The sequence below is a fragment of the Cheilinus undulatus genome, linkage group 4, assembly GCF_018320785.1.
Source record: "Cheilinus undulatus linkage group 4, ASM1832078v1, whole genome shotgun sequence".
NCBI lineage: Eukaryota > Metazoa > Chordata > Actinopteri > Labriformes > Labridae > Cheilinus > Cheilinus undulatus.
Genome location: NC_054868.1, coordinates 490,394 through 505,100, shown reverse-complemented (window position 1 = coordinate 505,100; position 14,707 = coordinate 490,394). Strand labels below are relative to the sequence as shown.

The window sequence follows — 14,707 nt, the reverse complement described above, 5'->3', positions numbered from 1 at the left end:
CCCGCCCACAGCTACGCCCTATTTCCTTCAAATGACACTGATTGGTCAGATCTGCTCTCAGATCAAATTAAAGCTTTCTGAGTCAGATCTACCTGATAAGGGACACGAAATACAGACTTTCACTTTTACTTTAAAGGTTGTTATGAGGGCCTCTGAAACCGAATAAAGACCATCTTCTCATTTTAAAACTAAACTTTACAGTTTAAATTTACAAGTAAAACACAATCTTTAAGTTAAAAAAATCAAGTTACCTGTTACTGCCACAGGTGAGTTTAAAATTAGCATCACATGTTTGACATAAATGATTTACCCACAGATTTAAGAGGACAATCATTCTGTCCGGCCCATTTTTTGAGTTTTGTGTTTAATTATGTCAATTTTGTCTTTTTTTTTCAGATTTTTTGTGTTGTTCCAATGAACATAAAGGAAATGAACACATGGATACCAAAAACATTTGGAACTGCAACACTTTCTGGGAGAAATGGTGAATTTTCTGGGAAAATTCTGGGGGTGCCAATACTTTCACCCATGACTGTACATCCTCTGGTTTTCTGGCTCTGACGCTCCAAAATGTTTTTACCCCTTCAACTCTTTTTCCTCATAAATCTAGAAAATCAGAGCAAATAAAAATATTCAGATAAAAGTGAAAAAAATCATAAAACAGAAAATCACAGAAACATAAACCTGATGAAACCTTAGATTCCTGACAGAGAGCCAAAATCTGGAGTCTGGGATTAAAGGAGCTCCTGCTGGACTCCTCTACCCCGAAGACCTGGACCCATAGAGACCTGGACCCCACAGAGACCCGAACCCCATAGAGACCTGGACCCCACAGAGACCTGGACCCCATAGAGACGTGGACAGCACAGAGACCTGAACCCCAGAGACATGGACCCCATAGAGACCTGAACCCCAAAGAGACGTGGACCCCATAGAGACCTGAATCCCAAAGAGACGTGGACCCCATAGAGACCTGAACCTCAAAGAGACCTGGACCCCAAAGACACCAGGATCCAAAGAGACCTGGACCCCAAAGAGACCTGGACCCCATAGAGACGTGGATAGCACAGAGACCTGAACCCCAGAGACGTGGACCCCATAGAGACCCGAACCCCATAGAGACCTGGACCCCACAGAGACCTGGACCCCATAGAGACGTGGACAGCACAGAGACCTGAACCCCAGAGACGTGGACCCCATAGAGACCTGAATCCCAAAGAGACGTGGACCCCATAGAGACCTGAACCTCAAAGAGACCTGGACCCCAAAGACACCAGGATCCAAAGAGACCTGGACCCCAAAGAGACCTGGACCCCAAAGAGTCCTTGATAACTTTTATAGCCACAGCATCACAAAGAGGAGGTGGAGGCTGAAGGATCGGGGGGTGAATGGTTATATCAGCTCATGAATTTAAGACCCTGTTTACCCCCCCCCCCCATTGTCCCACAGAGGGGTGGGGGGGTTGGGGGGTGGGGGTGGGGGTGGGTATGAGGGAGCTGAATGCCACCTGTCAGAGAGCAGAGAGAACAGGATTAATTCTCTCTGTGTTCTCGTTACACACCGCTAATTGACTTTTAGAGACATGGGGGGCCACGGGGGGGCGGGGGCCTCTTGATGCAACCTCATACATGCAAATCAAACCAACTTGTTGCAGCAACATCAAGATTTGTGCAGCAAAGCTCTGAGGTCTTCTGTTTCCCATGTGTAGGTCCTGAGGGGTCTCTGGGGGTCTGGGAGGCTCAGATCCACAGACCCGTGGACTCTGTCTGCTGTGGGGTTTATGAAGTACTCTCCCCTCACCCAGACCTTCACTGTCCATTAAAGTCATCTTTATTCATCTACACTCAGGACCCTGCGACAGCAGGAGCTGCTACCCAGAATGCATCTGTGTTTCTGTCACTACACGAAACCAGCAGCTGCACTGTAAACTAGAGACAAAAACACAGAGGCCTTCTGGGTAAAAAATGAAACCCCCATATTTACCAAAACCTGACCCACCTGTGCAGCCTGGGAGTCCTTGTTAAAGGAGCAGTGCTCTCTAAAATCACTACTACAGCTACATCCCTCACTCTACTCAACCTGAGAAACAGGGAAATATCCCTTTAATGACTGTCACCTCAAACACATCACTGGAGTTTTACTAAATAACTCTGAGCAGACACGGTCACTCTGATCAGTCCAGGAGTTGTGTAAAGTCTAAGAACGCTACGAGGAAAACAGACTTTAATCATATTTATGGTGTTAATAATCATAATCTCAGGCAGCGTTACTCAACCAAAGAGCCAAACTGTTGAAAAATACCTTTGAGCCACAATCTAAGAGGTGAAAAGTGGCAAAAACAGCTTAAAGTAGCAATAACAATGAGTTCAAGATGGCAAAAATGGTCAAAAAGCAACAAAAATGGGTGAAAAAGTGGAAAAACGTGGGTGAGGAGTTACAAAAACACGAGTTCATGGCTTAGCAGAGTCCGCCCCTTTGGATCCAACTCCCCTTCGTCATATTTTGTGTGTTTCTAAAAAATATGCGTCAGGAAAAGCAAGCGGCAATGACCTCCTCCAAAACACACGAAAGGTTTGGAGAATTATTCATAAAATAGGGACTCAGGGGATTCCCTCTCACTGATATTCATTTAAACCCGGGTTTCCCCCGGTCTGGAAGACCGCGCATTTCTCCTGTGGTCTGAGAAGGGTACTCATACGATAGGAGACTTATTGGCTGACGGCATTGTAAATCCTTCAACCAGCTGATAGAGCAACATGACCTCCCCTCCAGACATTTTTTAGGTGTGTGCAGATCCGTAGCACCCTGGCCGGTTCTCTTGCTCTTCTATTGAAAAGATCCTGCAGGACTCTGAACCCCAAAAACGGACTACCAGGTTTTATAGTGCTCTGCCCCCTCCACTGGTCAGCTGAAATTGCTCTGGGAGGCTGACCTGGGGGTTTCTGATGAGGAGTGGGGCGATGTATGGCTAAGCTCATCTGGCCATCTGTCCACCTACAAAGTTAAGGAACTTCCCTACAGAATGACCCACAGGCTCCAGCTTACACAGTCAAACAGTAATACACTGCAATAATGTAAGATCCCACTGGAATCACACTGCCTTTGTATTTTTGATTAAAAACTTCTGGAGAAAGGTTAGCAAAGACATTTCTGACATTTACAGTAAAGAACTGGATCTTTCTCCGCTGTCGTGTATCCTTGGTTTACACCCTGCACTGAAACTTAATCCTTGTATGTTGAGGCTGCTAGATGTCCTTTTGTTTGGTGCCAGACGGTGTTTCCTACTCCAGTGGATCTCTGACAAACCTCCGCAGCTCCCACAGCGGTTACAGGGCATAATGGAGCTTATTCACCTGGAAGCAATGACCTACTGGCTTAAAGACAACCCTCTGTTATTCTGTTGAACTTGGAAGCCTTTTCTGAACTATACTGGAGTGGAGAGTGCTCAGACTTTGCAGAACGGCCTCTATGGACTTATTTGGTCTGACAAACCCAGAAGGAACCTCACCTGAGCTCTGGTATCACCCCAACACCTTACTGCCTGGTATCTGCTGATGCACCCCTCCAACTGTCAATTTGAGTTATTTTTGTGCGTGCGTGTGTGTGTGTGTGTGTGTGCGTGTGCGTGCGTGTGTGTGTGGGTATTGTTTTCTGTCTTTCCTGTGTTGTTTTGTATTTCATGGCTTTTTTTTACATTTTATTTTTTATTTATTAGTTATTCACCGTGGGAGTCTTTGTTCACTGTGTTCTTTGTAGAATAAGGTGCCTTTATGTTTTTGTGCTATATATTTTGTAAAAACCAAAAGAGTAATAAATATATCTTAAAAAAAAAAACATGAGTTACAGGTAGTGAAAAAATGGTCCAAAAGTGGCAAAAACACGGCCAAAAAATGAGTGAAAAACATGAGTAAAAACAGTCAAGAGTGGCTAGTATGGGCAGAAAGTGGTATTTAAAGACAAAAGGTCGCTTAAATGGGTGAAAAGTGGCAAAAAAATAGAATAAAGGGGCAAAAAAAGGTTTTCTTGGGGAATAATAATTCAGATGAAGACATAAAAGAGCCACACATTGAGTATGACTGGTCTAAGGCTGTTTAAGGACCGTGGGAACCCTGATTCACCTTTAAAGGACGTCCCGCAGCAGCACATTTATAACTGTTTTATTCAGTAAAGAAGAATAAATGTAGAGTTGAACCTAAATCAGAGATGTGGAGCTGACGCTCAGGTTTTCACACAGCTGTGACGGCTTACTAACTCTACACAGAAAAAGATGAATCAGTAAAATGTCAACCATCTCAAAGCACACATGAAAATATCTGAACCTCTGTGCTGGAGTCCAAACTCTCCTCTGCTGGATCAGCTCACTATGATGGAAATTAAACCAATAAAATCCATCAGGCTTCATTTCCTCTTTCAGCTGAAGCTCGAGTCTCTGAAATCCTCTGACGGTGTGTTTGTGATTTTATTCACATGTAGGCAGAAAGATGAGGTCAAAGGTCCCAGAAGAAAATTCTAGTAACATCCTCCACTTCAAGGACGAAGCTTCAAGTTAAACTCTAAAGATCCTTTGATACTCAGATGCTGGGTTTTCCCAGTGTCCCTGAATGCACCACAGCTCCTAAATAAGGTCTTTACTTTGAGACAATGGCTCCCCCTACAGGCAGAGACGTGTCAGTACAGGACTGAAGCTCAGACCGCCCCCCTGCCGGGTCTTCATCCTAGTTCTTCTTCTGCAGCTGTTTGGGGAGCTTCCTGCGGTCCTTCCCGGCGTTCCTCTTCCTCTTCTTGCTCAGGAAGTTGTCCAGTTTCCCGCTCTTCTTCAGCTCTTCGTATTTCTCTGCCAGCTGCAGCTTCTTCTTCTCCGCTGAAACAAGAACAAATCTAAATGTAAAACCCTCTCTAAAGCAGCGGAGGATCAGTGGAAATATAAAAACAGATGTCTTTGTTGATCCTTACACTTCTTGAGGAAGAACGGCCGAGCTCCCTGATTGGCTCGTTCTCTCTGCTGCCTCTTAAACTGCAGCTCTCTCTCTCTCTGCTGCTCGCGGCTCATCCTCGCTCGCTCCTGGTTCTCCTGCAGAGGTCACAGGTCACATGTTAAAGTCTTCATATGATAAACCAGCAGACCCTGCAGGGATTTATTTACATGGCGTAACACAGACCATAGACCCTCACGTGGACCGGGTCTTTGCAGGGCATGGGGGTGAAAACGTGGTTTCATCTGGTTCCTCTGACACGGTTCAACACTCTGGACCAGTGATACTCACCGTGTGGCTCTAAATACTACCCCCCAGAAAACCTTCAATAAAGGGAAACTTTGAGCTCAGAAATGATCCGTTTCAAAATCACATAAATCAGTTTGTTTCCCCCGCTTGTACAGTCAGCTTTAATTGGCCACTTTTAATCAACTTTTGCTGTTTTTAGCCTATTTTGACATTTCTTTTTGCCTATTTTTGCCACTTCTGTCCTGCTGTTTGCTATTTTTTTTCTCCTTCTTTTGCCATTTTCTGCCACTTTTCGCCCATATAAGCTGCATTTTACCATTAAATGCTACTTTTTCCAAGTTTTGACACCTTTTTACAGCTTTTTACCCATTTTTTGCCACCTTAATGTTGCTTTTATGTCTGTTTTTTTTTTCAGTTTTCACTGATTTTTTGCTATATTTTTACCGCTTTGACCATTTTTGCCACCTGTAACTAAGTTTTTGTCACTTCTCACCCATTTTGCCAGTTTCTGCCCATTTTTTGCTGCTTTTCCTCCCCATTTTTGCCCCCTTTTTGCCACTTTTGACCATTTTTGCCCCCGTAACTCATTTTTTGTCACTTCTCACCCAGTTTTGCCTGTTGCTGCCCATTTTCCTACTTTTTCTCCCCATGTTTGTATCCTTTCACCCATTTTTGCTGCTTTCACCCCATTTTTGCCAATTCTCTTTGCCACTTTTTTCCTATTTTTGTCACTTTTGTCCTGCTTTTTTCCCCCTTTTTGCCATTTTCTATCTCTTCTAGCCCATATGAGGTGCCTTTTGCCATTAAATGCCCCCATTTTCCCCATTTTTACCATCTTTATGCTTCTTTTTGCCTGTTTCAGTAACTTTCCACTCATTTTTTGTTGCATGTTTTTGCTACTTTTGACCATTTTTTGTCACTTCTCACCCATTTTAGTCTGTTTCTGCCCATTTTTCCTACTTTTTCTCCCCATATTTGCATCTTTTCACCCATTTTTGCTATTTTTTTTCTGCTTTTAGCCCATTTTTGCTACTTCTTTTTGCCACTTTTTTCCTGCTTTTTGCTATTGATAGTTTTTTCTTTCTTTTGCCATTTTCTGCCACTCTTCGCCCATATAAGCCTTCTTTTGCCATTAAGTGCTACATTTTTTGGACACCTTTTTTGCCCATTTTTGCCATCTCTATGCTTCTTTTTGCCTGTTTTTTTGTCATTTTCACTGCATTTTTTGGCACCTTTGACCATTTTTTACCACCTGTAACTAAGTTTTTGTCACTTCTCACCCATTTTTGCCTGTTACTGCATCTTTAATCGTTTATGGCCATTTTTGCCACTTTTAACTGACTTTTACTGCATCTTTAACCGTTTTGGCCACTTTTCACCACTTAGATTGTGGCTCTTGTATAATATACACATTTGGTTCTCTGGGTGAGCGGGGCTGAGTAACTCTGGTTTAGACCATTCTCACAGGTTTTACAGATTCCCTGATTCCTCCCTGACAGTTAAAGTCCGTCTGAAGCCCTGATGTTTTAGTCTAAACTAAATGTAAATATCAGCATCGGATTAACTCAGTGTATGGACAAACATCCAACACTGTGCATCCCTAGCAGCATGAGAATGACTCCACATCCTCACACAGCTGCTGTGTTTATTTTACTACAGGTGTGATTTACCTGAACCACCTGGGTGGAGATCTGTTCTCCTTCTCTTCCTAATAATAAAGTTTAGTTTACTGAACAGCTCCTCAGTATCTACTCAGTCCTTACGGTAAACTTTAGCTTAAAAACTCTACTTTGACTGAAGTCCATTTTAAGCAGAGTAACTGGGCTTTCCCTGGGTTTTAACAGTCGTGTTCTTCCTCCATCCCTGACTCACCATCCTCTTCAGGAGGAACTGCAGCTTCTCCTTCCTCTGGTTGCTCTTCTTCGTCTTCTTCAGCTTTTTCTGGATGATCTGAGGACAGAGAGAGAAATTTAAATCCCAGCCAAACTAATAAAAAAGCTTCTAAAAGAGTTCAGGATGGCCCAGAAGATCAGTGTTTATGCTGTTCAGTATTTCTGTCTGTATCTTTGACTGTAGCAGGGCTACATGTAGAAAAGTCCAGGAAAATGCCAGGAGGTTTTCTCTAACTCTACAAGGCTGCTTTCCTACCACCGCCAGCCTTCATCAGATGAAGACATGTTTTCATGAAGAACGCCGACCCTTAGAGGTCGTTTAGACAGGAAGTAACGATTCAGATAGGTCATTCAGACACTAAGAGACGGCCCTTCAGTCTGCGTGTTCATCCTCTGCATTAACGACCAGCGCTGATACATCACAACTCTCTGTTCCTCTGATTCTGACAAACAGCCCAGACATGTCTGAGCGTGGCTCAGCGTCTCTACATGCTGATGAGAATGACACCAGCTGAGAGGCTAGCAGGGCCTCTTTAACAGCTTTTCTCCCTCACACTGTCATAAACAGGCTTTAAAAGGACACACCAAATTAGGCTGGAATGACAACAGGGGCCTAGACCAGCCTGCACTAAGAAGACCAGGAACCAGAAACTTTAAAGGATGACATCATAACAGGCAAGAATGGAATGTTTTATGAACTTTAAAGAATGACATCATTGAGAGCAAGGATGGAATGTTTTAGAAACATTAAAGGATGACATGATCACAGGTAAGGATGGAATATTTTATGAACTTTAAAGAATGACATCATCATAGGCAAGAATGTAATATTTTAGAAACATTAAAGGATGACATCACTGAGGGCAAGGATGGAATGTTTTAGAAACATTATAGGATGACATGATTGAGGGCAAGGATGGAATGTTTTAGAAACATTATAGGATGACATGATTGAGGGCAAAGATGGAATGTTTTAGAAACATTATAGGATGACATGATTGAGGGCAAGGATGGAATGTTTTAGAAACATTATAGGATGACATGATTGAGGGCAAAGATGGAATGTTTTAGAAACATTATAGGATGACATGATTGAGGGCAAAGATGGAATGTTTTAGGAACTTTCAAGGATGACATAATTGGGGGCAAGGATGGAATGATTTATAAACTATAAAGGATGATATCATCTTTCTAGAGACTGTTAAAGACATGAAAGGATGACATCATCAAGGGCAAGGATGGTATGTTGGTGAAGCTATGAACGTATAAAGCCTTTACCCTCCATTCTTGCCACAGTAGGCTATAGTTGGAAACTTATGGAGAAGTTTGTAGAACTGACTCCATCAGTGGAGTCCCTTTAGCCAGGTCTAAACATTCAGAGACATAAATCAGAGGAATTCTTCAGACTGATGTTTCTCACCTCTTTCTCTCGCTGCTTGATGTCGTTAATAAATTTATACGTCTTCTCAAAGATCTCAGGCTTGTATTCTCCAGACAGGTCGTCAAACCGAGGATCTCTCAGCGTCTGGAGAAAATCAGAATCAGGGAGAATTTTATAAAGAAGAGAAAAGAACAGCCTGGTTTAGCCGAACGTTCTCTTTACTCACGGGTTTTTTAACAGGGACGACCTGACGAAGGAACGGCGCTGGCTTCTTTGCAGAAATCTCCATGGGTCTGAAAACACAAACATGTGAAAAACAGCCAGAGACAGCAGAGGAGCAGGTCTGTGGACCAGAGACAGCAGAGGAGCAGGTCTGTGGACCAGAGACAGCAGAGGAGCAGGTCTGTGGACCAGAGACAGCAGAGGAGCAGGTCTGTGGACCAGAGACAGCAGAGGAGCAGGTCTGTGGACCAGAGACAGCAGAGGAGCAGGTCTGTGGACCAGAGACAGCAGAGGAGCAGGTCTGTGGACCAGAGTCTCACCTGTTCTTGTTCAGACGTTTCTTCTTGCTGCTCTCTACTGGCTTGCTGCTGCCATACGCCACCTGGTTGTAAACTTTAGTTCCTACTTTGTTCTGCAGCTTCATGATCTCCTCGAAGGACATGCTGGAAAGTTCTGGAAGAATTAGAGACTCGGTCACTGCTACTGTACATCATTTTAAAGGAACATGCCTGCAGTAATTATTAATGACTATGATTTTTTATTTGTTTAACTTCCACACGTGGGACCAAAAACACCCCGCATCGATGATAAGGATGATGATGATGGTACCGATGATAAAGATGGTAATGATGAAGATGATGAAGATGATAAACCTCCCTGTCTAACAGAGGTACTGAGTCTGAAACTCACCGTTCTTAATGTCTTCTCTTGTTTGGGCCTCACTGCTTTCAGCGTCGTCTGGCTCTTCATCATTATCTTTGTCACCATCATCCTCTTCTTCAGAGGCTTCACTGTCTCCACTGTCTTCCTCACCACCTTCTGATCCCTCCTCCTCTTCCTCCTCCTCATCAGACTCTTCCTCGTCTGCCTCACTGCGCTCTTCCTCTTGGTTCATCTCTTCCTCTCCTCCTCCTCCTCCTCTCTCAGTGAGCAGGGTGAAGTTCCTCTCCACGTCAGAGTCTTCTTCATCACTACTGCTCGCGACCATCGTTGCGTTCTTCGAGGCTGCTGGCCCTCGTCCCAGCTTTTCTGGTCTCGCCATGGTCCCGTCTGGAGGATGATGAAGGCTGAGTATAAAAATGAATGAAGGTTAGAAACACGAATTCAGCTCAGAGTGTGAGGGGTCAGCACTTCTTCATTTGTGTGGACGTTAACTTTGCCACAATTCCAAAAAATGTTTGGGCTGCAACACATCTCAAAAAAGTGGGGATGGCTAAACAGAAGGCTGGAAAAGTAAGAGATACTAATGAAAAACAGCTGGAGGAGCATTTTAACACTAATAAGGATAGTTATCAACCGGTCAGTCACATGACTGGGTATAAAAGGAGCATTTTTATCTGACAATCACTGACTTCTGGTTTTATTTACATTTTAAACGGCACACTAACTTTTTTGTAACTGAGATTGTATAATACTCCACATCTGAAAGCAAACTACAGTTTTCAGTGGAAATCACAAAATAAGAACTTTTCCATGTTATTCTAAGTTTTAAAATACACCTGTAGGTCCACTTTTGGCTTCCGTACCAACAACTACTACTTTAAACCAGACAACACTGAAAAACATGTGGATAGATATTCTAGTTCAGTGTTACTCAACCCTGCTCAACCAAAGAGCCAACTGTTGAAAAATACCTTTGCAAGAGCCACAATCTAAGAGGTGAGGAGTGGCAAAAACGGCTCATAGAAGCAATAAACATGAGTTAAAGGTGGTTAAAATGGTCAGAAAGCAGCAAAAATGGGTGAGAAGTGACCCAAAAAAAAGAGTTTTAGCAGAAAAAGAAGGTAAAAAAAAGTGGCAAAAAGGATCACGAACATGAGTGACAAGTGACTAAAATGGGTAAAAAGCAGTCAAGAGGGGCAAAAATTGGCAAAAAAAAAAAAAAAATTGGAAACAAGTGATATGTAATGGCAAAGGTAACTTTAATGGGCAACAAATGGTATGAAGAGGCTAAAATGGGGATAAATGTGACAAAAAGAAGATGCAGAAATGGGGAAAAAGTAAACAAGTGGTGTGTAATGGCTAAAGTTAGTTTAACTGGGCAAAAGCGGCAGTGAATGGTGAAAAAGGGCAAAAAAAGTTTCTCTTTTCTAAGGTTTTCTGCGGTAATAATATTCAACATGAAGACATTAAAGAGCCACAGGTTGAGTATCACTGGTCTAGTCTATCAGCTCTGAATGCATTCGTAATTCAGAGTTCGGTATATTACAGCTTGTCAGTATCAGAATACTCTGATATTTACCGTTTAACTATCTGACAGGAGCTAATTCAGTAGCTACACCTCTGTCCTCGAGCAAGGACTGTACACCAAACCCCATTCAAAATAATCAGCAATTTATAGTTTTGCTATTTGTCAGCTTAACAGATGCAATTCTTTATCTTAACCTTGTGAAACTCATTTTAAGCCCTAAAAATTTAATTCGGCTGGGATATTTGATCGTGATCCGAATTATTTAAGCAAATAACCGGTTGTTTTGCTGCCGTGTTTACGGACAATCTCAAGCGGAGCTCACCCGCGGTCAGCACTGCCAGCATGTCAAAAATGTGTATTGTTGATGGACAACTGCTGGTTAATGTGATTTATATCGGTGCCGAATTATCAGCGAGATTGCAAGGGAAGGAAATGACACACATGCCTTGTCTGGACTACGACCGTTTATTTCAGAACAGCCTCTCATTTGAAGACCGCTAATGTTTTACATGAAGTCCGGCCTACGGCTCTCTTCTGTAGCTAATATCCGTAAAAGGTTCCGGAAACAGCACTGGAAAGTTAGCTAACATGTTTAATACGCGCCAGGGACTCTGCTGTATCACTGTATTTATGCTACGGACAAATAAACGTTACTTTACCTGTTAATTCGTTGTTAAATTCGTGATTTTCTAAGCTCTTGTCATCCACGTGTGTCCATGTTGTCTCTGAGGATCGTTACAGTGGGTAACAGGAAGAGACACCGCTGTTTCAAAATAAAACACCTCACCAGAAGGTTTTTGTTTTTACAAAGAGTAAACGAGACAATTTTCCATTTTTTAGCCTTACAATTTTAAAACAGTGACGTGTGCTGATTCTGTCGACAGTCTAAGGCTGATTCATACGACTTTTGACGATATAATGTGCCTTGATAACGAACGTTGTATATTTTTACACTTGTTTTGAAGGCAGTGAACTACCGGACGGGTTTGGCTGCATCTCTAGCCTCTCAATGCTGCCCCCTATCGGTCAGATCTGAACTCAGCAATAAAGAGTAGTAAAAGGCGGGAATATTTCAAAGGATTCTTTAAATTAGAAATTCTTTCATAAACTCTGTTTTTTTAGGAAGAGGGAAGAGCCAATAGAAGAACAGATGAGGTCCAAATGTCTTCTTTTTTCAAATTTTGAGAAAAAACATGAACTCTGGAAAACAAATTGAACTAATAAAAATTTTTAAAAATGCATTATTTTTAAATGTAATATTTGTTTATTTTATTATTTCGTCTATATTTATATCAATAACAATACGATAAAGGTGGCAAAAATGGTCAAAAAGCAACAAAAATGTGTGAAAATGGGTGAGAAGTGACCAAAAAAATGAGTTACAGGTGGCGAAAAATGGTGAAAAAGCAGCAAAAATGTGGCAAAAATGGGTGAAAAGTGACCCAAATGGGCAAGAAGCAGTCTAGAGTGACAAAAATGGACAAAAAAGAGAAAACAAGTGGTATTTAATGGCAAAAGGCAGCTAAAATGGGCAAAAATGGGATAAAAGTGGCAAAAATGGGACAAAAGTGGCCAAAAGGGACAAAAAAGTTGGAAAAAAGTGGTGTTTAATGACAAAAGGTAGCTGAAATGAATGAATATTGGCAAAAAAAAAAAAAAAAAAGGTGATAAGGGCAACAAAGTTTCCTCTTTTTTTTTTTTTTTTAGGTTTTTGGGGGGGGTGAATAATATTTTAAAAAAAAAAGAAAAAAATTTAAAAAGCCAGAAATAATCCCAAAAGAGCCACAAGCTGAGCATCAGTGATTTATATATATATATATATATATATATATATATATATATATATATATATATATATATATATAATAACATTAATACATTTTAAAAGCATTATTTTTAAATTAAATATTCATTTATTTAATTATTTCGTCCATATTTCTATGCTGATATACTAAAGTGTTCTAGATGTGGACCAGCAGGGGGAGCTACAGATAAACACCTCACACCAACCGCTGTGGTGAATAAAAATCAGATCGAGGCCGTTTTACATTGTGTGTCGTTTGTAATCGGCTGTAGATCTGCATCAGTCTGTGATAATATTTATCATGAATCCTTTTTTAGCAGCTCTGATTTGATGGATTGATCAGAGGAAGAATATAGAGAGGATAATTTGGGGATTAATGCTGTAATTCTTTTTCACACTGACAGGAGGAGGAGGAGGAGTTTATTACGGTTGCCAGGAGACTCCTGTGAAGAGATTCACCAAGTTAGACACAATCACACCGGAAACTGATAACATCCTTCAAAATAAAACATGACGGGATAGCTTACTTTAACCCCTTCAAGCCTGCTGTGTCATATTTGATACATACTTTTATACCTCTATCTAATCAATAAGATCAATAAATTACTACAAAAACTTCTTTATACGGTCTGATAAATGATAAAAAATGCCCTCAAGTGGATTATCAGTTACCAAAAACACCATATAATATATATATATATATATATATATATATATACATTAGATACAAAAATATATATGTTAAATTTTATAGATTTTTTTTTATTTTATTTTTTCAGTAGAAAGAGAAATAAACATTTCAGTTCCAAAAATGTGTAATTTTCTGGCAATCATTTGTGGTTTCAGGCTTTAATGGGTTAAATCAGCTTTAATGTTCACTTTTAAATAATTAAAAAATCAGCAAGTTAAAACAGGACAGACCAAAAACGTTCAGCTATCTTCATCCATATTATCTAATATTTCATATTTACACATTCAAAACTGTATGAACTTAAATTAAGACTTTATAAATAAGATTTTTGTTTGTTTTCTTATAATTTAAGATAATCCAAAATCAGATATTTTGGGGGTTTTGAAGTCTAAATATTGAGCCTTTTCTGGGAAATTTTCAACTGTGTGAATAAGAAAATGAGTCCTTTAACTCGAACATTATATATATATATATGGACTCTAATATTTAGATTATTCTCAGATTACAAAAAAACCTCACATAATCGAGTATTTTGAGATCACGAAGTCTGCTTTTTCAGTATTGTTGTTTTCTTTTTTCTAGAATTTACTGGACTTTTTTAATGAACAAAAAACCCGCCAGTTTAAGGCAAAATAAATATAACTAGCTATACTTTCCTGCTTTTAATTTATTTCTGTATCCACCGGTCACTGTCATTTCTACGTTTCTATTCTAGTTTGACGGGCTGGTTACTGCAGTCCTTTAGATGAGGCTTTTATTGTGAAACTCGGACCGGAAGTGGCGTTATTACTCTGCTGGAGCTCCGGTTGCTCACCGGGCAGTGTTGCCGTGTTGATTGAACGGTTGTGATCCAAACAGTCGTTGAGGCAGACGCGGTGTGGACGTGGATCAGGATTAGCACTCAGCGGGAGATCTGGCCCTCCTCCTCCTCCTCTTTATTTCTTCTTCTCTTTCTTTCTTTGTTTCTGCTCCTGCAGTCAGAGTCCTCCTGAGCTCTGCTTCTCTCTGCTCCTACTCTAGCGCAGACCCTCTCTCTCTCCCTCAGGCCTGCAGCTCTTCATCAACAGGTCTCGGAGGAGCAGAGGAGTAAAATATGATGATGATGATGATGATGATGATGATGTGATGAAGGAGAAGAGGAGGATTCAGGAGGAGCCCGGTTTGATGCTTTCAGCTGCCGTGAGAGACCGAGAGGCGGACCGAGAGGAGGACTGCCAACATGATGCCGGTGAGTGAGAACCACAGAGGGCTGGGCGATAAACCGAGCTGCCGATACACGATATTTATTTATGTAAGGAAATAAC

General features: G+C 41.2%; 2 protein-coding genes across 3 annotated transcripts in view; one reads left to right on the top strand and one right to left on the bottom strand.

Moving 5' to 3' along the window:
* Positions 1-4,111: 4,111 nt before the first annotated feature.
* rrp36 (ribosomal RNA processing 36) lies at positions 4,112-11,670 on the bottom strand. Its single transcript, XM_041785524.1, has 8 exons — positions 11,568-11,670; positions 9,408-9,784; positions 9,038-9,170; positions 8,722-8,788; positions 8,535-8,639; positions 7,095-7,172; positions 4,954-5,071; positions 4,112-4,861 (listed from the first exon to the last, which is right to left on the bottom strand). The coding sequence occupies exons 2-8, from the start codon at positions 9,757-9,759 to the stop codon at positions 4,716-4,718; spliced, it is 999 nt and encodes a 332-aa protein (XP_041641458.1). The 5' UTR covers positions 9,760-9,784; positions 11,568-11,670; the 3' UTR covers positions 4,112-4,715.
* Positions 11,671-14,249: 2,579 nt separating this feature from the next.
* LOC121508697 (apoptosis-stimulating of p53 protein 2-like) overlaps positions 14,250-14,707 on the top strand; it is a 41,214-nt gene continuing 40,756 nt past the window's right edge. For both annotated transcript variants that reach the window (XM_041785714.1, XM_041785713.1), the window contains exon 1: positions 14,250-14,631. In XM_041785714.1, the coding sequence (XP_041641648.1) occupies positions 14,623-14,631 (9 nt within the window). In that variant the 5' untranslated portion in view covers positions 14,250-14,622. The remainder of the gene's footprint in view (positions 14,632-14,707) is intronic.